Genomic DNA, 25,047 nt, shown 5'->3' on the forward strand with positions numbered 1-25,047 from the left:
TAATTGCAGTTTTACTGATTTTATGTGAGTGACTCCCACTTTAAATGTTTTGGATCGTTTGCACCTGAAGGAAGAGCCTGCTATCGAAAACAGTTATCATGGTTAGTAGTTCATTTCTTTAAAAATAATTGATATGTCAATTATATCTCAATAAAGCTGGGAAAAAAATGGTAGTTCTGTTTGCTAGTGGATCAACTATTTGTTTTTCAGAAGGTTTGGTTTGAGATTTTGTTTTAATTACAGTCTATATAATTAGTTCTCAGTGTGTTGAGGTAAAAGAGAATTGCACCAGCAAGCTTCCAATTTCTTCATCTCATTAGGTTTTTAACACGATTATTAGTATCATAATCAGCTATGATGTTTTCTGTTGCAGGTTTTCACATTCTCTGATTTGCAGGGTGTCTTGATTGGCTAATTTAGGCAAATTATTTTGATTGTCCTGATGATGGTTGGCTGATTAGAACACAGCAGGGGTATAATTTCTTCCTGAGAAATGTTGCATTCTTTTGTTTTTTGGTACCAGCACACTAAGAGCGTTTTTCTTTGTGTACATTCAATTATGATATTTGCCTATAACACTAGTAGAATGCCTGGAAAGCAATTACATTAGTGATGGAATAAGCATGAATGCTGTTAGTGGAAAAATTGGCCGCATGAGGATGTGGTAGGATGAAGGAATTTATTAAAACTACAGAATCAGACTTTTGGAGTTCTTCTTTTCTGTGTTTTCTGTATTTCTGTGATTTTTGAGTGCCAAAAAAAAGTGACTTTCTATAGAAGTCCTCAGACTTCCCTATCTCTTGAAGAATTGTTCATTAATCCTGGTTCCCCGTTGCGTGGAAGTTCTTGCCATCTTCTGTTCTGAATGCTTCATGCTTAAATTGAGGACTTTACTGTGGAGCTAAAAATTTATTCAAAAGTTTAAGAACATTTGTTCATGTCATCTCATAACACTTTTTTTTTTTTTGGCTGCGTTGGGTCTTCGTTGCTGCGCGGGGCTTTCTCTAGTTGCGGCGAGCAGGGGCTTCTCTTGTTGCAGAGCACGGGCTCTAGGCGCACGGGCTTCAGTAGTTGCGGCACGTGGGCTCAGTAGTTCTGGCGCACGGGATTAGTTGCACCACGGCATGTGGGATCTTCCCAGACCAGGGGTCGAACCCGTGTGCCCTGCATTGGCAGGCGGATTCTTAACCACTGCACCACCAGGGAAGTCCTCATAACACCTTTTCTTAGCTAACCTTAATGAAAGTGATTTTTCTGATTGGTAGTCTTTGCCCACCTCTGCCAAGAATTCATCAGTCTTTTTTGTTATTTGTAGTAAAGATATTTATTTCCATTCACTTGTTTGCTTTTTGTGCCTTTCAGTTACTACACATTTTCTTAATTGCATTAGTAGTAAATAAAATGTTTCTTGCTTACTTTTGTTATGTTTTTGAAGGAAAATCATTTTGTTGCTACCACTATACACACTTGAGTAAATGGTATACTAAGTAACTATTCTAGTTAACTAATTAACTAAAGTTATGGAGGAATAGAGGAGTGTGTGCTTGAAAGATTGTATCATTACTTTTCTTGACTTTTCTTTCACAGAAAATTTCATGGAAGGACTTTGTTACCCTTCTTTTTTGACTTGTGTTACTTTTTAGCTAATGCTCTGAAAGCCTACCTCTTGAGAATAAAACCAAAACAGAGACTATATAAAGCCCTGAGCATGAAATCTATTGACAACTCAGCTCAACATCTTCCTGCTTAACCTTGAAGTCATCCCCATGCTCTTCATTATCGTTCAGGGGGAATTAGAGAATTTTTTAGGACAAAACGTCATCAGTAAAAGATCAGTGCTGTGTAAATCCACTTTCAAAGGGCTTTTAAAGACCCAAGCCTGGACAAGTGGTTTCCGGGCCTTGCTAAACAAGCTCCTAGAAGCCTATTAAATGCAGTTTTACAGTTAAAATGCCAAGGAAAATGTAAAAAGATTTATTAACTGTGCAAGCTTTAGTTAAGGTGAAGCCTAAGATCTGTGGAAAGTATTCAAGAAGTTCTCCATCAGCTCAAGAGCCACGAGTTTTGCTTTGTTTTTTGCTTCTTTTCTTTAAAGTTTTAATTTCTGGGGTTTTTGTCTTTTGTCTCATGAAAGAGAAGTCCTCTAAATAAGGAATTTGGATTAAAATAAGAATAGAGAGACTTCCCTGGCGGTCTGAGGCGGTAGTGAGGACTCCGCACTTCCACTGCAGGGGGCTCGGGTTCCATCCCTGGTCAGGGAACTAACGTCCTGCAAGCTGCGTGGCACAGCTGGGGGGACGGAAAAAAAGAATAGATAGGTAACACCCTACACTTAAGAGGTAGAGATGAAAGGGCACAGGCTCTGGCATTAGAGACCCAAGTTCACCTTGGGGGGGGTCACAATACTTTCCTAAGAGGTTGTTGAGAGCAATCAGCGGTCAACACATGAGAGTGCCTGCCACCTACAAGGCTTTCAGTTCATGTTTCCTTCATGGTTCCTGAAGTTCATTGAGGGGTATTTAGGCAGCTAGTCCTGGTCTCTCTGCCTTGTACCAATAAGTGTTTGATTACATTGCACTCATAATGAAGAAGATGCCTTAATAAAACCTCCTATAAAGGCAAATAGTAATGACTTGATTCCAGCACTGCCAGTAGAGCTTCCCATCCGAGAAACAGGGGTATTTGGTGTTAATAAGTTAAATTTCAGAAACTAATGGACTCTGCTAATTGAATTCATCTTTGTTAATTAATAAGGTTCTAGTAAATTGGTTGCTTTCTTGTGTAATGCCCTGCAAAAGAGCAGTAAGACCTAATGATTACACGTTCACTAGTTCCACCCCATTCTTTCCTATACATACAGTGGTATGAACCAAAGTAACATCTTGTACTTTTCTTTGTCTTGAAATGTCACTGTTTAAACCTTTGAAATTATTGACTTAAGAGTGAATGAGGAAAAAAAACATGGATTGGGGATTCTATGCTGTCTGGCTAGTTTACATTTTAAGAGTTTCTTAAGGAGAAACTTGGGAAATCAGTCCAGTAACTGCTATTGCAGTGCTGCAGAATTCAGGTGTATTGGTCTTATTTGCCAGGTTCTGCCAAGAGCAACACCCAAGAAGACTTTTTCCACTTGGGAGATGAAAAAATACATATTTTTTCTTTCCCTAGAAGAGGGTAGCTATTAAAGTTAGGTTAATAGTGTCGTGGTTCTCAAATTTGTAAGTGGGGTCAAAGTGATGGTTACCCAGAGGATCATGCATATTCCCCAGGCTAAGCCCAGGTAAGGAACATGTTTTCTAGGCAGCTGTCTTCTAGATGCTTGACTGTTTCTGTACTATGTGTTTATCCCCAAAGAGCCATATATATGAAGGACTGACACATTTCACCCCCTTCTTTAACACAGAGAGAATTCCCTAAGTTTTTCACATTCCGAGCAAGGGATAAGGTAAGAACTGATTTTTTTCCTCTTTTTTTTTTTTAATCTTTGTTTTTTCCTTAAAAGCCCAAGAGTAGCTTATCTTTGCCGTATTTCTTGCCATTCTCCTTCCTCTAATTGAACGTATGCTTCCCCTTGCCTTATGTGTGTCTTAGAACTAATAAAGGCTCCCTTCTGAAAGAGTTTGGTTTAGGAAACAATCAAATGTATTGACCTACCCAAAGAAAGTGATAACTTTCAAAATCATCTCTATGCCTTAGGATAATCCTAATGATGTAATATTAAAGGGCTACAATACTTAGTAGGATTATTCTTGTCACCCACAGACAGTTCATTTATACTCAAGTCTTGTTTATGAGCATTTGTTTTTCAATTTTAAAATATAAAATTTCAGACCATGTTGGTTTCTTCCTATTACCAGGTTATGTTTTTGGCTCTGTCTCTCCATTCACTCAATGGGCATATACTCTTTACATGTCTAGTTTCAGCAAAACATAGAGTAAATGTCAATACAACTTTTAAAAAAGGTAGGTAAATAATTATGTATGGATACAGGATGTCCAGAGCCAAATATCTCTATTTTTAAAAATTGTATGATGTTTGTTTTCCAAGTATTTACTATGTCCTTTTTACTCTGCCAGAAATGATAAGAGTATAAGACCTGCCCATAAGCGTTTTAGACTAGTTGGGTAAAACTGAAATATTGGTATGTGAAATAGATATTAATGTGAAGCAGTCTGGTTTACTGTTTTAAAAAAATGAATTATGAAGGCTTTAAATGCTACAGGAGATCTGAGGGAATTGGTGTTTTTTGTTTGTTTTTAATGGAGAACATCACCACTTGTAAAAGCATAAATGATGAAAGCTTGCAAAGTAAACAGGGACTTTAGTGCCTAATCTTATATAAGCTCTAGCATTTTCCTTGTATGTAGCTCCTTTTTTGACTCATTGGCACATCATGGCTTATGTTTATATTTTTAAGCATCTCTTTTACATACACTTTCATAATATAATTTTGTAACTGCCTCTTGTGAGCTGTTTTTTTCTTGCGTTCAGTTTGAGGAAGATCGTATCTACCGTCACCTGGAGCCTGCCCTAGCTTTCCAGTTAGAGCTGAACCGGATGAGAAATTTTGACCTTACTGCCATCCCATGTGCTAATCACAAGATGCACCTGTACCTTGGAGCAGCCAAGGTGGAAGTGGGCACAGAAGTGACAGACTACAGGTTCTTTGTCCGTGCAATCATCAGACATTCTGATCTGGTCACCAAGGTGGGTGCTGTACTTTAATGGGAAGTTATCCCTGAGGGAAGGGACAGAGAAACAGGCATGGGTCAAAATCAGGTTTTCCTCTTTTGAATCAAGGCTCTTGTTCCCTTTCATCCTACTCTCCAATAAACAGCAGAAGTCTGAGAGTCATTTCTCTCACAGAAGTAAATATTCCATGTAATGAAGGGCTTTTTCCCCCTTTAATTTAAGTTGTCTTGGTAATGGAAGCATGATAGTACTCGCTTGAGAAAATGAAAAAGCATGCTAACAGAGAAATCACAGGGAAGGTTAGATGATGATAGAGGATAAGGAGAAAAGTTAGAGGTGACCCCATTGTAAACCTATCTAGAGGTGGGGTGCTTTCTGTACATAGCAAGGTGCTTGCTGGTGTGTTAGTTGTTACTGCATCCTATAGCTGTAACCTTTCCGCAGCTTTTCCTTTCTAAACAGATTTCCTTTCTAAACTGCTCTGTTTGCCATATGTGAGATATAACCCTAGTGGGGTTGCTGCTCTGGGGATGCCCAGCATCTCCACCTGTTGGAAGGAAAGGATACATAAGAGGCAGGAGGAAGGTCTGGCAGGTCTTTATCTGACCCTTGCCTGCCCCTGCTGCCTGTGGTCATTGGGTTGACCCTAGGGAGAAGGGTAAATAACATCTGCAGCAGGTGCCTTATGACTTGTGACATGCTACTGCTTAAGTACGTATAACAGCTGTTTCTTTTTTTTTTTTTTAACATCTTTACTGGAGTATAGTTGCTTTACAATACTGTGTTAGTTTCTGCTTTATAACAAAGTGAGTCAGTTATACGTATACATATGTCCCCATATCTCTTCCCTCTTGCGTCTCCCTCCCTCCCACCCTCCCTATCCCACCCCTCTAGGTGGTCACAAAGCACCGAGCTGATCTCCCTGTGCTGTGCGGCTGCTTCCCACTAGCTATCTATTTTACGCTTGGTAGTATATATATGTCCATGCCACTGTCTCACTTTGTCCCAGCTTACCCTTCCCCCTCCCCGTATCCTCAAGTCCATTCTCTAGTAGGTCTGCATCTTTATTCCCGTCTTGCCCATAGGTTCTTCTGATCATTTTTTTTTTCTTTTCTTTTTTTTTTTTTAGATTCCATATATCTGTGGTAGCATACGGTATTTGTTTTTCTCTTTCTGACTTACTTCACTCTGTATGACAGTCTCTAGGTCCATCCACCTCACTACAAATAACTCAGTTTCGTTCCTTTTTATGGCTGAGTAATATTCCATTGTATATATGTGCCACATCTTCTTTATCCATTCATCTGTTGATGGACACTTAGGTTGCTTCCATGTCCTGCCTATTGTAAATAGAGCTGCAATGAACATTTTGGTACATGACTCTTTTTGAATTATGGTCTTCTCAGGGTATATGCCCAGTAGTGGGATTGCTGGGTCGTATGGTAGTTCTATTTTTAGTTTTTTAAGGAAATTCCATAGTGTTCTCCGTAGTGGCTGTATCAATTTACATTCCCACCAACAGTGCAAGAGGGTTCCCTTTTCTCCACACCCTCTCCAGCATTTATTGTTTGTAGATTTTTTGATAATGGCCATTCTGACGGTGTGAGATGATATCTCATTGTAGTTTTTTTTTTTTTTTAATTAATGAATTTATTTATTTTTAGCTGTGTTGGGTCTTCGTTTCTGTGCGAGGGCTTTCTCTAGTTGCGGCAAGTGGGGGCCACTCTTCATCACGGTGCGTGGGCCTCTCACTATCATGGCCTCTCTTGTTGCGGAGCACAGGCTCCAGACGCGCAGGCTCAGTAGTTGTGGCTCATGGGCCTAGTTGCTCCGCGACATGTGGGATCTTCCCAGACCAGGGCTCGAACCCGTGTCCCCTGCATTAGCAGGCAGACTCTCAACCACTGCGCCACCAGGGAAGCCCTCATTGTAGTTTTGATTTGCATTTCTCTAATGATTAGTGATGTTGAGCATTCTTTCATTTGTTTAACAGCTGTTTCTTTATTGCCTCTTTTAAAACACATTAATGTTGGTGGTGATTTTCTTTCCTGCATAGGAAGCTTCCTTTGAATATCTACAAAATGAAGGGGAGCGGCTGCTCCTAGAAGCCATGGATGAGTTGGAGGTCGCTTTTAATAATACAAATGTCCGGACTGACTGCAACCACATCTTCCTCAACTTTGTGCCTACAGTCATCATGGACCCTTCAAAGGTACATTTCTCCTTAGCTTCTCTGCCAGCACTCGCCAACACAAGCAGAGAGATTCATTCATGTTTCTTTGCACTTGGACCTGGAAACAGGTACTCTCGGTCAGCTGATTGAACCCTTGATCTTTAAAGTTTACAGAATGCTTGTAGGACTGGGTTTCTGGGATGGTGTCAAAAATGTGCTATAACCATTGAAAGCAGACCCCAAAACTGAAGGTGGTACGATGTTAATAATGCTGGTCACTTATTTGCAGTAGAAAAATGCAAAACTTCTTCCTCTTCTTCTGTTGGTACCTGTTTTATGATATTTGCCATGATAGCAGTCCTATTTTATTTAATTCCCTAGGATTTCTCATCTGGAATAACTAACTTTGTTATTATTGGGCATTTTGGCAAATTACTGCTTCTTTTCACAGGTCACCTGGTGGCCTTAGGGAAGTAATACACCTTCCCAAAGTGTCTAAGTTAGTTCTCTTTAGTATTTTTCCATGGAGAGAGAATTTGGTTGATATGGAATTCTGCATATATTTACGTATGTTTTCTTCCCTGAGGCTCTATTCTAAAATGCATTCCATATAATTTAAGGAAGGAAAACAAGGTGATTCTGTACTTGACCTTTTATCCCAGGTGTAATAAAGACAGGTTGCTCTCTGTTTCTGTTCTCTCTAACCTTTTCATGATATTTTGGAATTTGAATAGGAGAACCCTTTCTCCTATTGTAGGCATGGACTTTTGCTTTTTGAACTTAACATCTAAGACCTGAGAAATCGTTTTGTACTTTTTTTCTTCAAGACTCCAAACTACTGATTGGTTGCTTTGTCTGTCAGGAAAGCCAAGGACAGGGCTACTCATTGAGTTTCATGAAGTCTCATCATCCGGTTTAAGTAAAGGTTCTCCTGAGCATTCTGGGACTGATGAAACTAGAAGACTTAAAACGTGCCCTGGACACTATATAACTATATATATTTGTAGATATGACTTATCATTTCTCAATGAGTTTTTGCTATCAGCCTCTCTGTTTCCACTCCAAACACTCATATGCCCTGGCTCTGTCTTTCTAATCATAGATAGCTGTCAATTTCCTGTATATAGAGATGTTGACTTTTGTTCCCTCGAAAAAAGAATGGATAGATATCTCTTGGTTAACAAGCAAGTGTGGGAATAGAGACGTTAACTCCTAGAAATCCATTTTAACCTGAACTTCTTTGGAGCAGAAACAAACTACAAGGGTGGCACACACTTCTGAAGAGCCACAAGAGAAGGGTGGTATGAAATTTTTTAAAAAGATGTTCTAAGAACTTGAGAAAGGATTTTAGAGAGATACTTCATTTAAGAAAACATTAATTTTGAGTAGTATGTCCTAGCTGCCTGTAGCGCTATTGAAAAAAAATTCTTTTTTGCTTTAGTATGTCAATAAGGAAAAATCACATCTAAGGCCATTTGGTTAAAATAACTCGCCGACCCCTGAAAACTAGGGGCACTAAGCTGTCTTGGTATAAAGCTTAGAGAAACGAGGGAACATCTGCCCCATCTACTTAAGTCCCAGTTGGACTTGGCAGTGACCAAGTTTCAGAGCTCTGTTTAGAGAGAACATTCTAGCACCACCTACAAATTGCCTTTCTTTAATTTGTGCAATTTACCAAGAAGCATATATTATAAAGTTTAATAAAATTGTATGGAAAAAAGCTCATGGTGGTAATTGCTATGTTGATTTAAGGTCCTGAAAGTGCAATGAAACATAGTTACTGTGCATATAAATGCTACTTAATAGCTGTTTAACTAGAGATTTTATTCTTATTTGGGGCTTTCTCTTAAATCCCATGGTTTGTAATTTTAGATATCGCAGATCTTTGACATAGAATATGAATATAATTGGGAAAGGGGAAGGGAGTTGCGCGGATTTGGGTGTCGTGAGCCAGAGAAAACCACTCAAATGCCAGGCCAGCATGAAATTGTCCCTGACTTGTTCTAAGCAAGAGTAGGGTTGGGGAGAGACTCTGTGACTTTTTGTAAGGAATGCATAGAGGACAAATCTCCAGAAACCAGCATCTTTTCCCATTCCTCCCTTCCCAAAGATGGGCAGACCCAAAACAGGTCCTAATTACAAGGGATTTAAGTTTTATGCTTGGTGATGTGTTTGTGTCAGATTGAGGAATCTGTGCGGAGCATGGTAATGCGCTATGGAAGTCGGCTGTGGAAGTTACGCGTCCTCCAGGCAGAGCTGAAAATCAACATTCGCCTGACACCAACTGGAAAAGCAATTCCCATCCGCCTCTTCCTGACAAATGAGTCTGGCTATTACTTGGACATCAGCCTGTACAAGGAAGTGACTGACTCCAGGACAGCACAGGTACAGTAGTCAAGCAGGCTTCTCAAAGTTTTGACTTGGTCCTAGAGAGAAGCCACTTGTCCTTGTTACAGAAAGACCCAAACTCACAAATCCCATTGTTTCACCTAGTGGGGTTATCCTCTCTTAGCTTAAATGGTTTCATGAATTTGAAACACTTCATTTGCCTCATAAGATGTGCCTCTGTCCCAACCATGGATGTTATGAAACCCTTAACCTTTTGTCATGTATTGGTGAGCCCTAACAGGTGCCAAGTGAACCTGACTCCACAGGTAACTGTGCAGTTTAGGGCTCTTTTTTAGAGGGCTCTTGGGCTACTTGAGCAGTCTTGTCTTTTCTGATCTGATTTGTCCTTATTCCCATTTTCAGCCTATTTAGACCACTCATTGGCAAGTAAAGGAAGGGGAATTGTTGAAATATGAAATATCTCAAAGAAGGAAAATTTCAACATAATATAATAATAGCTTGAGCAATATCAAGCAGTGACTTTATCTTATTTACCCTTTATTCCATTTACACACATTATCTTTCCTTCAAAGAGTTCAGAGTATCATATATCTGTAAAAGAGCAAAGTGGCAAACTTTAACCCATTTTTTCAGATAGAACAATTGAGAATATGAAAATGGAAAGTGACTTTCTAACTAGATTGGTTCTATGATAACAAAGAATTCCCTTTTAATCTGTTTTACCACCTTGGTTTCTCAATATTTGGGCCATTTGCTATGATACAGGATTTAGGTCAGTTCACCGTTGCTCACATCTTTTTAAGAACTGGGATGTTAATTGTAGGTCTCTGGCCTGAACTTGGGAAGTGCCTTTCTTCTCATTAAAGGATGAACTTGCTCCTTTGTATGTGTACACAAAGGTCTCAGTCTGTTCTATGTATTAGGTGACAGAAAGAGATTATATGTCTCTTGTTTTTTTCTATGTCCTTTTAAATCTGGGAACAGCAGTAAGAAAAGATATTTTTTGCTGGTATTTTGAAGATGAGTTTTAAAATTCTAGGTTTGGACAGTTGTCAGAGCGACCTTTCATTTTGTGCTTTGATTCCCAGTTAGATGGCCAGAGAAACCTATCACGTGAGAAGTGAACAGTTAAAACAGAGAGAAAGTGTGCACAGGAGTGCAAGGGGTGAGCAAGAGAAAGAGTATTCAATAATTTTTTGCTGCATTTGATGTTTTTCAGGACAACCTTAAAGACATTTTCAGTCAAAGCTTTCCATGGGCAGGGATGTTTTTAATTAACTTCTGCAGTGGCTTCAAGGCAGGTCTATTCTTGTGAAAAATAAGAAGGCCGCTTGAGATTTTAATGTTTTTAATAAATACGTTTGTTCTTCATAACTATTCCCCCCCCTTTCTTTTATTTGAAAGCTCTTAGATTTCCCTCATGCTGGGTAGTGGTGACACAGGGGCATGAAAGGAGCAGATGCCTTCAATCAGGGTTTAGTACTGTGCCTGGCACAAAATAAGCACTCACTAAGTATCTGAAAGAATGAATGAGCTGCCTTTAGCCTGAGGGAGCACCCCTCTTACCATGGGTCCAGCATGTTTAGTAAGCCCTGAAGGAAGGGGTCTCCCTGAGGCTCTTCAGTTGAGATTCAACAGCCATTGCCAAGTGTGAACTCAGGAGCCCACGACTGGAGGAGGGAGACCACAAAAGGAACAGCTTCTAACTCAGTTCTGGCACCCTGAAAGCCTACTTGATGTTTCTTGCCAATTTGTTTTTTCCCTTTCTTTGCTCTAGTGAGTCATTATATGAATTTAAAACAATATAGAACCATGTGTATCATTCATTCATTTATTCATTAATTTAACATTTATTGACCACGTATCATGTATCAAGCAGTATGGATACAAAGATAAAAAGTGATCTCTCTTCTCAAGAAATTTACCTCATGATGGAAGAAGATGGATAATTAGTTTCTCTGTTGTATGATTATGATTTGTGCCATCATAAAATAAGTACCAGGTTCTAAGGGAGCAGACTATATGGGATCAGAGATTGTTTTCCAAGAGAAGCCCTTTTGATGGCCTCTGGTGAAAAGTGTGTGATAAATAAAATGTGTACCTGTTTTCATGAACTTGTAAAACATATACTTTACCAGTTTTAATTACTATGGCCATCATAGTAGAAAATGGAATTAACATAGACAACATTGATAGATAAGTGACCATTCAGAGGCTTCCAATGCTGTCCATTGCTATCAACCTCTTGCTCCAGAATAATTTTTTATTCTTTCTGCCAACAAGGAGCAAGGTTGACTGGCTTGAGTTTCAGATTGTCCTATTTTCCTTGTATAGTCTTTGTGGAATTAGCTGTAGTGAACACTGATGTCAGGCAGTCATAGTAGAGAGATCTGAGTAATCCACTGCATAAATCAGTTGATTTCCAATGTGTAGTGTAAGAGGGAAATATACATTTCAAAATCAACTTTGTTGAGATAGAACTTACATGTAATAAAATGCACTCATTTTATGTGTGCAGTTTAATTCATTCTGAAATTGCACACACCTGTGTAACCACCATCACAATCATGATAGAGAACCCTTGACACCCTCAAAAGTTTTCTTGTTCTCCTTTGCAACCCCAGCCCTAGGCATCCACTGATCTGTTTTCTATTATTATAGAATAGTTTTGCCTGTCCTAGAATTTCATATAAATGAAATTAGACAATATGTACTATTTTGTGTCTGGCTTCTTTTGCTCAGCATAGTGTTCTTGAGATTCATCCATGTTGCATGGATTATGGGTTTGTTCCTTTTCATTGCTGAGTAGTGTTCCATTTTAGGAATATACCAAAATTTTTATATCCGTTCACCTGTCAATGGACATTTGAGGCTTTATTTTTCCAGTTTGGGCTATTCTGAATAAAGCTGCTGTGAACATTCATTTACAAATATTTGTATAGATATGTTTTCATTTCTCTTGAGTAAATATATGAGTATAATTATTGAGTCATAGTAAGTACATGTTTAATTTTATAAGAAACTGCCAAACTGTTTGCCAAAGAGGTTGTACCATTTTAAATTCCCACCAGCAGTGACAGTACCTCCAGTTATGTTGCTTAAATGACCAGCCTGACTTTATTCCAAACCTTGCAAAACTGTACCTATCTTTCTATCTAATAGAAAGATAAGACCTATAGGTATGTACTTGGAATGTAGTTCCAAGAACCTACTGCTTTTGCTCCTTTTTTTCTTATTTTGATTTGGGTTATCTCCTCTAAGTCCAGTTTTCACATACTAACACCCTGGCCTCACTTAACACTTTGAATCTCTTGAAACATTACTATTTCTACCTCTCACATTACTAAGACAATGCTAATTCTACCTCCTACCTGGTGACTTTCATCATTGGTCATGTGCAAGAGGATTGGGAGCTCCATTCTGTAGGGCTTTAAGCAGCCCAAGACAAATTTTGCCCAGAATAGGACCTGATTGACAAGTCAGTAGAACACATTTGTTCCTCTGATCTAAAGGGCTAAGGATTCACTTAACTGAACTGTACCCAGGATATAGGAGAGTACTTAATTCTCTTGTAATGCCTGTTTAGCAGGTCTGCAAATCTATTCATTAGTGGTAGACTTAAGCTTATATATTTTAGGCCTGAATAAGTATGTGGGTATACACACATACCCTCACATCCCAATCTCCATTTGTATTCACTGCATTGGGAATCTATGTTTTATGTATTCATGCATAAAGTGCCTAGTTTAGTGTCATACAACCTCTGGGCACTCAATAAATATTAATTGAATTGAAATAATGGCATCCCTTATAAATATTCATAAGCAAATAAAACTGTCTAAATATATGAAATATGAAGTACTCTTCTAGAAATATTTGAGTTAAAATAATTAAAAACTGGTGTAGTGATTTTATTATGTGACAATATAAGTATTGCAGGAGCTTATTCACTAGTTGTAGACATAGTATACTGGGGGAAATATATATGTATGTATATTTTATATATATATTTTAATAAATTTTTTTTTTTTTTTTTTTTTACTATAGGCTGTGTCTTATGAGCTAACAAGAATTAGCTAGCTAGATGGATGGATGAAATCCACTTGTGTCAGAAATCTTTGAAGCCTTTATATAGCTAATCGTACTTATGAAGCACCTTCTAATCAAATAGACTAAAGTGTAGGTGACCTGGTAGAGCCTCGACCTGGCCTTCTACCACTGGGGAAAGAACAGAATTCTCTTTAATGCTTAGCTGTTCCTCAGCTTAAATACTAGAACTGCTTAGTTGGTTAGTTGACATGCTTTGTTTCTGAATATATGGGATTCAAGTCACTTTAGAAGGCAAGCATTGTCAGTCTGTCTCTGAAATGTGGAACTTACGCTGTGCTTTCTTGTTAATTTCAAAAGTGTGATGTGTGGTTGGTTACATACCATCTTTTGGAGTTGGTTAATCTGTAGAGAGGTGAGAGCACCGTGTACCCAATGTTAAGAGGCATATCTTAGCTACTCAACCCACCAAAAATGTGTTTCAAGAAATAACATTTGTGAAAAAAAGTCCCTCTAGGCAGCTGATCTGATTTTTCCCCCTGTCTTTTAACTCCCCATGCCATCCTCTTTTTCCTGCAGATCATGTTTCAGGCATACGGAGACAAACAGGGACCATTACATGGAATGTTAATCAACACTCCCTATGTGACCAAAGACCTGCTTCAATCAAAGAGGTTCCAGGCACAGTCCTTAGGGACAACATACATATATGACATCCCAGAGATGTTTCGGCAGGTAAAGGTGGCTAACGGAGGGGGAGCTCTGACATGTGCCAAAGAGGCAAGATTTTTCCTGAATTTTCATCAGATGCAGCTTAGACTGGAATAGGGCACTTCCAAAAGGCAGGAAATATCTTGACACTGTTCTCACTTCTATCTCTTTTGGGATTGTGACTGCCAACTCAGATGTTGGGTGGTTCTTTATGAATTAACAGGAAGAATGGTGAGGATAGAGGCCTCTGCTGAGTAGAAAAGAGTAAACCGAGACCACATGCCTGCGATGGTAGTTTACGATGACCGGTGTAAGGAGTTACATTTAAGTGTCTATTTCCAAAGCCTATATTCAAATCAAAAAGAGATTTGAAACTCGAGTTCTCATTTTCCTATTTTCCAAGATAACCCAGGTCTCTAACTGATAACCTAGGTTAATATGATGAGAATCAATATATAACATATACAAATGGATATAGAGTTCATGGTACACAGTTTAAATTATCAGTTCTTTTGTGGGAGATTTATTATAGCTGAATAAAAACTAGTGTATCAAAAGAGTACTGAATTTGTCCTTAAAAAAATATATGAATATAGGATTTTTCCGAGTCTCCTAGTCAAAAATACCAGTGTTACCACATTTGAATTTTAATAAAGTAATATATGTGGTCTTAGTAAATAGTCTTTCTGTAATTCCTGTATTATTCAGAAATACAAGAGATTTCCTTTATGTAACCATTTGTTTACAAGGTCTCTCTCTTGAAACATAGATGTCTTCGTTCAGTATTACAGGCATTGTTAGCCTAGAAGTTGAGTGTTGATTCTGTTCCCCAGTGCCAGTGCCATAAAGAGAAATCACATTCTATATAATTCTTCCTATAGAATAGACATAAACACAGTGATTTGGACTTGTAAGTATGAATGAGTCATATTGGTTTTAAATGTTGCTTTGAGGCAAGCAGAGAAACAACTGAACTAGTTCCCACTTCATGCGGCAATATTTTTGGTAATATGCAGTTGGGAGTGGAAATTGAAATGGTTTTAAAATGATAGGTGTGTCTCTGTTTTCTCAAATTTGAGCAGACTTGATTTGCACATTTACAGTCATACACCTCTAGTGAGCTAATTCCCGTGTATGGGCCTGTAGCTTTGAAAAGATAATAGAAAGAGGATGCTTCCCCTGAACCTCTAGTAGAAACTCTATTCTTGTGTTCTTGGGTTTACTTTGTATTAGCTGAGTGTCATGTCACTTTCCTGGTTATTCTTCTGTAGCCAAGTTTCTCTAGGATTTCTCTTCCTTTTTTAAAGAGGGACTGATTCATTCTGATTCATGATCACTCAGTAGTTTGATGTTGTTGGAAAAGTGCCTGATTTTTGGCATGTAAAAAACATGTTAAAGACAATTACAAATCTATTTCAACTGAGAATGAGAGCTCTAGAATTTGGTCTAACGTTTAGACGCTCAGCAGAACATTTGGAAAAGAAAGAGCGAAACTAGACTGATGATATTTGAATATTTATTTTGTTCATGTTGAAATGCTAATTGTTACTGATCAGTCAAACTTTTCTCCTCCTTTAGTCCCTGATCAAACTCTGGGAGTCTATGTCCACTCAAGCATTCCTTCCATCACCCCCTCTGCCTTCAGACATGCTGACGTACACTGAGCTTGTGTTGGATGATCAAGGTCAGCTGGTCCACATGAACAGGCTTCCAGGAGGAAATGAGGCAAGTAGCTGCGTCCCCCTCTCCCCTTTCTTATCTCTGTGCCCACTAGTACCAGCTTTCCATGGGGGTGGTCATTAAATAGTATTAATTAAGATCTGAGTGGCATAGGCAGCCTAGTAGTCCTGTTGGTAGAATTCTTTAGCCAGAGAACATTGACTGGATAGCAAGGAATTATCATTAGTTTTTTCAGTGTGATAATGGTGTTACATTTTTTTTAAAATGCTATTACAATTTTGCTTTTTAAAAAAGAGTATTGTTTTCTGTTAGAGATACATACTAAAATAGTTATAGATAAAATGATCTAATCTCTAGGATTTGCTTCAGAATAATGAGGGGGTGTGAATGTGGGAGTACAGATGAAACAGGATTGAACATGAGTTGTTAACTGAAGCTAGGTGATAGATACATAGGACTAGATTATTTTCTCTATTTTTGTATATTTGAAATTTTGAGATTTTTCTATCATAAAAGCATTTAGAATATTTCTTGATGTTTTTCCTTATTTGGATACTTACTTTGCATACTGGTGTACGGTTTTTGATATGTTTTTTTGTGCTCAGGTAATTTCATCTGGTACTGTTGTGAGCATGGTAAATATTTTCTTCTTAAAGGGGCCCAATCAGAACCAGGGGTTTAAACATAAAAGGAGGTAACGGAGAACCCGTGTCTGATAGTTATCCAGGAATGCCTTTTCTAGCTTTGGATTCCTTTCTCCTATAGTACACTGTTAATGATGTAAAGTCATATTCTGCCCTATACCCCAGATCCTCCTCAGTGCACTGAGATTCTTCCTGATTCTAACTATGCTTCTAATGTACAGTTGGAACAACAGTGATAACAACAGTAATAAGCCTAAAATGAGATATGTTTTTATTTTAACCTTAGATGTAATCCCTAGATAAATCTCTTTCCTTAGAAGGAGTAATCTCTATCTGAGTGTTCACCATAAACAGACTGGGTAGACCTTTGGGGATAAATGCAATTTTTTCCCATTTTATGCAGTATCTTTTTCAAAAAAATTTCCTATATGTACCAGGTGCGTGGCTGCTCAGCAAGTACACCAGTGGCTACCAAAAGTAGATGGTTTGGTATTAAGATGGATGCAAGCATTGGACCCGATGGAGAGTATCAGACTTGTAGGAGTTCTTCTAATCTAATAGCAAAGGCGAGAGGCTGGGGAGAAAGGATGCGTAGAATTTTGACGAGAGTAGGTGTATGTATACTCATTAACGCACAAAGTTGCAGCACAGGTTTATGCCACTGTGTGTAGCATCTACTTAGTGAACCCCTCAGCAGCAAAGAAAAGCTTCATTGTGCTAGACTTAAATTCTGATTCATTGAACAGTGGAGTCTTCAGGAGTGGAAGGCACCCTTGTGAACATGGGACTGAGAGAAAAACGCTTTTAACTAATGTAATTAAAACACAAAATGAGATTTTTGGCCACGTGAAAACTAGCTGCAGTGCTGTGTGAAACCTCTTGCCATGATCTTTCCGTCCTGCTTTCTCTCTGCTCTCATTCTGTTTGAGCGAATGGAGACTGGGGGAATAGTGAAGTCCCAGAGGGACAGAGCTCTGTTCTTGCTGAAATTACAAGCACAGAGCTGCCTGGGCATGAACATGTAGTGTTTACTCTGCCAGTATGAATACAAATAGTCTTATTATACGGGACTCTGTACCCAAAGACCACACACACACACACACACACACACACACACGAATAAAAAAAAAAAATTAAAGGTTTTTTTTAACCCTTTTAAGACCCAACAAACCTTGGTGCAAAGGGATGTCTTAAACAGCAGCATAGGACTAGGGCTATGAGTAGTAGCGTCAATACAGGGACCACATGTTTTCCTTTGCCCAATGCTTTAATAATAATCTTGAAATCTAGAAATCTAATAGTATTTAAAATTTTTTTTGCTTTTCGTCAGTTCTTACTTTCTTCTTGTCCTCCTCTTTTCCCTCCTTAGTTGCCTGTTTTCTTTGTTCTCTTTTCCTTTCCTTCAAATGATTGACTAGGATTGAAGCTGAGTGTTAGCTTGCTGTTTCTGAGTCTTTGAGCTCGGGAGGAGTGAGACTGATTTCTTTTGTGAGCACTTAGTGACTAATGCCCGCCATGGCTGGTGAAGTCAGTCAGTGGCCTTAGCTAGATTATAGGGTCCTGCATAACAGGAGTGAGGTTGGGGTATTAGTATCCAACTCTGTTACCTAGAGCTTGAACGTACGATGAAGCGTGTCCACTGAGCGACTGACCAATCTAAAGATGGAGTTTCAGCAGTCAGAACTCTGAGGGACAGCTGTGCCTAAGAGATGACGAGGTGTCAGGAGGATGTATTTCCTTGTGCTGAGCCCAGTTTTATCAAGGCAAGTTGACTTTAAGCAATTGCCATTTAATTTTCTTTGGCCAAAGAGACAAGTTTGTCATGAGCTTGGCACACTACATATTACCCCAAGAATGATGTGAGGGGAAGGAAAAGAGCTCATGCTGATGAGATTGGGAGCAAATCAGTCCTATCCCAAAGAGAATGGGCATCTGAACGGAGCCTTGAGAAATAGTTTTATTAAAAAAAGGAATAAAAGATTGACCTGTTAATGTTCTGAGCGCCGAGGCTCAATGGAAATGCGTCAATGCTACGTAGACATTAAATCACCATAATGTGGTGTTCTCCAAAGGTGACAGCTCCACCAGGTCATCATGGTGGGTGATATTGCATTACCTTGAAGGATTGGAGTTTCTGGGTTTCAAAGCTAGCACATGGATATAAGGAATACAGGTAAAACAAGAGATTCCTGCAGAGTTTCCCCATGAATTGTGATGCTTCTCCCCGTAATCAAAGGCAGAAAGCCTGCACTTATCATACCATCGGCTATGTGGGTAACCAGTCTTTCTTCCCTATTTTTTTTCCAGGACAGGAAATAGGTAAAAAGGTGATGGGACCAGGACTTGGAACAATTCAGTTCCATTTAGTTTTAGGTAACTTGTTTGCCATTTGAGGAAGAATATTGGCTGTTTCAGCAGAGATGTGACCTGCATTTTGAACATTGTGGCCGAGTTAAAAGCAGGCAAAAGAGAGCTTTTCTGATGTGACGTTAGCTACTCTCTCCTTTCTATTTTCCTAGTTGTCTCTTCCCCATTGAGAGAGATGTAACTGAAGGAATGCCACCTTATGCGTGATGAAAGGTATAGGAGAACACATTTTTCTCATTGTCAGATTCGAATGGCATTGCATTTAGTATGAATTTAGAGTAGGAATAAAAAAGATGTAGACCAAATCTGTGAACTACGTTCCTTGCAAATAGCTCCAAAGATAAGTTGTCTAGGATTTTTTTTTTTAATCGTTTCAAGCAAAGATGAAAATTGAGGAAAATGTGATTGCAACGTAGACTAAACTGATTTCATGCTCCTGTGATGGACACTGTATGTAAATACACAGCTTGATGAATGTATGCTGTTGAGCCTGGATATAGAAGAAGTGCAGCTAACCAACAGTTCTACTTTCACCACTTCTCGATTTGGGGGGAATTGTTTTCATTTTCCTGCCAGTTTGCTAACCTGTTTTGATCATTTGGTGGAAGCTGTAATTGTAGGTGGGAACACTTTGAGTAACAGTTCACAATCCAATGCAGCTGCTTTTCGCACCAAATCCTGTTATTAAAAGGCTCAGGCTAAGATCAAGCCAATGTCTGTAACCGACTTGACGGAGAACAACTTAACTTTGCCTGGTAGGACAAAGAAAGCACTGGCCTTCTTGAGACTGTGTTCTTATATATTCTGAAATGTTATTAGCATTCTTTTGTTATATTTCCTTCAACTGCTCTGTGAACTAGATGATGAATCTCCAAATTGGGCAATGATGAAAGATACGATAGGCAGGCACCTTTTATAGCAAAATTAGTGTGGATAGAAATGTGGACCCTGTTTTCCTTACTGTTTCAGAACATGGGCTTTTTAACAATATGAACCTATCTATCCCCTCTCATTGCTCCTGTCGTAATGAAAATCTGCGATGAGAAGAAGATGCTGTGTCTAGAAGCAGTTATAATAATTAGGTTTAGGATGTGTACTCCAAAAAGGATTGGTAGTTAGAGACTGGAATTCTTGCATGACATTACATTTTTTCCTTAAAATTTTTCTGAGAGTTAAGTATGTTCCAGATTGAATGCAATTTGATGATCACCTCCACACACACTGCCAGGCTTAAAATTGTAGTGGCTCCAAGACTTCGTTTTTTCAGATGGGCACTAGGTGTCAGGGTTTTTCCTTCTCAGCAGCCTAGCCTTCAGATAAGCCTCTTGAATTGCCCTGTTCGGTGAGGCAAATCCAGCAGTATCCTTCCCTTTTTTTTCAGTTGGTATGGTAGGCTTTGCCTAGTGTTCCCACAACGTGCAATTGCTCTCTTAACCCTTTGGGTGGAGATCTGTTGAATCTTACATCATGACTGCACATTTTTACAGGAAACATTTTTTAGAAAGAGGATGATCGAGGAGGGAAAAAAGTAGTATAAATTAAAGTTCGAAGGCTAGCTGCCATTATGACTGGTATCTTGGTTTCAGTTCTGCTTTATGTTCTGGGGGATGAAATGGTGGGGATTAAGAATTCAGTTGTAGAACTGCTCAGCCTTGCCCGTATTTAACTGTCGTCTAATTGTTGGCAAGGTACTGTTGTCCAGTCCCACGAAGGTGTAAGCATCTCTTTAACTATTTTATTATAAAATATTTCAAACTTATAGAAAAATAGGGAGTGATATGACAAATATTCCTGCACCTATTGACTAGCTTAAATAAATCTTAACCATTTTGACACCGCGCCTCACTTATTTTTGCTATAATCCTTTGAAATCTCTAATTTGACTATAAAAACAAAAATAAAATTTAGGAGTTGGATAGGGAAAGGAAGTTGGTAAGCTTATGTAAGCCTGAAAGATTGGAAGAAATTAATTAGTAGATCTATTTTGACAGTTCTTAGGCTGGACCTCTTAACCCAAAGGACCTCTTATTTTAGAAAAACCACCATAACCCTCTGTCTTAATTCACTTGGTTGACATTTTCCATACTCTCAAAGGAATTGCTTGGGCTATCCTGGACTTAAATTCTAGTGCAACCCATTATGCTTTGAAACTGACTGGAGAGAGCGTTTGTGGGCTTGAGTAAGGAAAGGGTTGACCATTTCTCATGCGAACAAAACCCCAATATTTTTCTAGTTTAACATTAGGCTTTTGCCTATTGTTTTACTGGATTTAACCTCAGAATAGCTCCATGAATGGGAAGCTAATTTGGATGTATTTTACTGTGCTTTTGTTTCATTCTTTTGAAATCAGTTTACCTTTTCATGCTGGGTGTGGAAATTGAGTCCATATCAGTCTTCTAGATGTGTGTTGGAAAAGAGGCATATTTGTATTGTAGCATGCTGAAGGTGAGCTCTGAAATAGACCCAAGAAAAGCAGATCTGAAAAACAGGATCATGGTCTGTGCACTGACTGTTCAAGTTATAAAAAGAGACTAATGGTCCTTGCCACCAATCTGTCCCTGAAGATGGGAGAATGTTTCTAAGTGCTTTGAGATCCTTGGCAGAAAAGTATCACATTCCACTGATTACATATAAACGTTCATAATTTGCACTTAGCTTATTTTTCATCAAGGACTTTAAAAAAACCAATTCTGAATCTTTTTAGCCTAGCAAGACAGGAATTTCAAGTACAGAAAAAGACATATTACGGAATACGTGGTAAGATAGTTTTATTTAAAATTATTGTGCACTTTTCTTCTTTTAGCCTCATTCTTAGTGAGTGTGTTTGGCTACAAGTCTTTGTCTGAAATGATCTTCAGGACCAAAGTTGAGTCCCTCATTAGAAAACTATAATATTGAAAAACAAACTATAATATTGAGGCTACTTTTGAAAGCTAGGTCTTGCTGCCGTGGAATTACTTCTAATGAATTCCTAACACTGTTCTTCTGGGATGTATATATTTTTCTTCGAATTCCTTCTTAATGTCTGTTATTGGAGCTGGAGAGTTCTCATCGGGTCGATTAGTTGATTTTGACTCATTCCATTAGTAGCAAACCAAGGCCCAATGAGCTTGACTGACTTTGGAAATCCTAATGCATCCCTTGGCGAACCAAAGCAGCACTTGTGGAGGGCTCCTCAGTGCCTTTCAAAAGTAAGTCCTTAAAGTTAGCCTTTAAACAAAAGGATGAACTTGCCAGCATTTTCATACATCTTAATTTTTAAGATTTTACAGAAAAAGGGTGTGATATAGTACCCTACGTCAAGAAATTTTACAGCTCCAACCGGAGGCAATAATGAACATCAGGACAGCAACAGATGACACCAGAGGATGAGGTGTAGCGTGGAGCATCAGAGTTCAACATTCGTTTACATGATTAATGGGGGAGGCTTCCTGAACTGTGGTAGGCCAGCTTGGTTAATTTCCCTATCACCCAGTCACTCCGGCGCCCCATTTCTCAAATACCACTGGCTTGTATGTGGTCCATTGCATGTGTTTTTTAAAATTGGTATGTTTATTAAAGCATTGTATGTACATGTGTAAAATTACTGTGGTTTCAAGCATATAAATAGTACAGGAAGAAATAATTCCCCTGTTTAAAATTATTATTTCTAATCTTTGGTAACATTTTCAAAGAATTACCTCTGGGAAGAAAATTTTTTGCTCTAAAAATGATATTTTTCTTATCCTTTTATCGCTTTTTAGAAGGGTTGAGGTAAGTTTGTTCAGCCATTTTTGAATTATCCAAGCATGAAAAAAAGTTTTTCAGCTGTTAAGAAAATTGTTTTCAGCTCCTTTATGTGCTCACACGACACTAGGCAATGGAACATGATATCCAGAAGATAATACAATATGGAAAGGCATTGACATTTTTTCAGCATGGTTTTTCTGAATGGCACAAATTAAGTCAAATATTGCATTGCCTTATGGTTTAAAAATACACCTTTTAAGACCTATACAGTATTTTCTAATATTTCATGATGTATTTTTTTCCCATGAGGTTCTAATATAAGTTAAAATTGTAATTATTTTTTGATAGTATCTAATTAAAAGTGAAGATTTAGTATTCCATCCAACATACAAAAGGAAGGGGGAAAGTTAGCATTTTGTTATCTGTCTGAAAAGGAACTCAAGTTCATATTCCTTCTCTCTGGATCTTAGTTTTTTCATCTTCATGATGCAGATGCTGCCTGGGTCTGTTTCGGCTCTAACGCTCTAGGATTCTTTATATTTCTGCCCCAGAGCCTTGTCGGATGGTCATCTTCCCAGCATTAGCAGTAGTAGCACAATAGCTACTGGAGGCTTTGCCAGAAACACTCAACTTTTAGACTTTCAGCATGGACGATAAATAAAGCTTCAACATCTCAGCCACAGTCTAACCTGTGTTTAAGTCCATCTAGAAAGATATTATTACCGATGAACTCAAAGTGTGGAGATATAAGAAAGGCAGCTGTGGCAAAGATACTCCCTTTCTGCTTCCCACGGCATAGCTAGACTTGAATGCTTCTTACATCCTTGAAAACAAATTCCTGTCCTGTTTTGCCCCTTAGCTTTCCCTTCCGATTTCTTTATTGAGCTGAAATATTGTTGGTTTACTCTGTGGTAGCAGCAGCTTTGGAAAGTGCGGGTGTGTACATGTGCATATGTACACTTGCACCTTCTATTCACACTGATAGTACAATTAATGTTGATGTCAATTTTGGTGTTAATTTTGGGTCATGATTAGTGTTGACACTTTGTGTCAGACTAATGGCATTTATGGGCACCATCAGAATAAGTGTTAATATTATCATGTTTTTATTATCTGTTATAGTAACATTAAACCAGGGTCCTCCCAGGAGAAAAAATACACATATGGATAGATAGATAATGCCTTTCTGTATCACTGGTGTTACTCAGCGAGAAAATGACATCTCAGGGCAGAATCCTAATCAGTGTTTGGAGCATCAGAAATAATGATCACCTCTGATCGGAGGTTGTGAATAATTCATTCGGTTTGATTTTCACGTCCTGTCCAGTGATACTTTTCAAACCAAATGTGTTTCTACAGGAAAATAATGGTCCCACTTCTTATGGAAATACTGTAGCACAAATCATTTTACCCACATAAAAACAGTTAAATAAGACTGTTCTCTTCTGCTTGCCTTCTCCGCCCCATCCCCTCCTCCCTTGCTTGCGCGTGTTTATTCCAGGATCAGACTGTGGCCAAAGAAATATCTTCTTCCTTAGAACTCGTATAAGGAAAACAAATGTTTATTTCTGCTGATCCTTAACTTAATTCGCGGTAACTCTTTTGAACCTCTTCCCTTTCTCACTTTAAGGTAATTAGTTTAGGTGGATAATCCTACACCTAAGAAGCCTGCTAATTGGAATGCTCTGTTATCAAAAATAATCTGAAATTAGATATTTTAAAAACTGATTTATGGCTATATTAATGAAACTATAATTGGCGGTAAGTCCCTAGAACCACTTGGTTAGTCCATGCCTCTCTCGGCAAGACAGTGGTCAGGGAAGAAGTCAGTGGCACTGCCAGGGACCAAAAGCCTGAGTCTGAGTGAGACTCGTTAGACCATAAACCCAGCCACTCTGACAAGCCCCTTTCAGGCTACATGTTCTCCCTTTGTTGCTTCCTTAGCCCTCTAGTCGTCCTTAGCCCTTAGTCCTGGAGTGTCATTTTCACTAGGTTTTATTGCATAGAAACGTTGGAGGGAGAGAGAAGCTGAAACAAGAGGATTCAGTGATGGAATTTCCTTCGGTTGTTATTTTTAAGTTAACATGCAAGGCAGCTTGGCTTAGGTGAAATCAGTGAATGTCATATTCCTAATCACATTGTCATACTTGTGTATGCTTTTATATAGTGATTGCAGAATTTTCAATATAAAACCTCCATTGTGTGTATAATATAGAAAGGCCTCATCCATATAAAGTAATTTGACTGAAAAACTTACGGTGTCCTAATTAAATGGGAGGAAAATATGACTGTCTTCTGAAGTAATGACCCAATCCTCTGAGACAAAGCTATTCTTAGATAGAATATTTTGAACCATTTCTCCTGAATGTTGTGACCCCCTTTTTTTTTATTCTAAATCTAACAAGGGCAGAGGAAAGCGTTTTTCAAACTAGTTTTCATCATCAGGCAAGGTATTTTGCATTCAGAAACCATTTCCAGTATCAAATTCAATTTTGTCAGGTGATTAGTTGAGTTTGGTAGAGAATAATTTAAAAACACAAAGCTGGCAATGGCCGTGGTGCTCCTGCACTGGAGGAGAGCAGTTGCCATTCTCAAGTTGCAAGCCCTCTTTCAGTGACTGTGTATGGTGGATTATTGTGTGGCACGTCTTTGCA

At 38.5% G+C, this 25,047-nt stretch overlaps 1 protein-coding gene across 4 annotated transcripts in view; it reads left to right on the forward strand.

The window, feature by feature from the left end:
• The window catches only part of ACACA (acetyl-CoA carboxylase alpha), a 231,396-nt gene that overhangs the window by 131,999 nt on the left and 74,350 nt on the right, over positions 1-25,047 (forward strand). For all 4 annotated transcript variants that reach the window (XM_061177170.1, XM_061177167.1, XM_061177168.1 and 1 more), the window contains 6 exons: positions 3,404-3,445; positions 4,493-4,708; positions 6,750-6,905; positions 9,048-9,251; positions 13,842-13,997; positions 15,552-15,698. In XM_061177170.1, coding sequence (XP_061033153.1) covers positions 3,404-3,445; positions 4,493-4,708; positions 6,750-6,905; positions 9,048-9,251; positions 13,842-13,997; positions 15,552-15,698 — 921 coding nt within the window. The remainder of the gene's footprint in view (positions 1-3,403; positions 3,446-4,492; positions 4,709-6,749; positions 6,906-9,047; positions 9,252-13,841; positions 13,998-15,551; positions 15,699-25,047) is intronic.

This window comes from Eubalaena glacialis, chromosome 19 (assembly GCF_028564815.1).
Source record: "Eubalaena glacialis isolate mEubGla1 chromosome 19, mEubGla1.1.hap2.+ XY, whole genome shotgun sequence".
NCBI lineage: Eukaryota > Metazoa > Chordata > Mammalia > Artiodactyla > Balaenidae > Eubalaena > Eubalaena glacialis.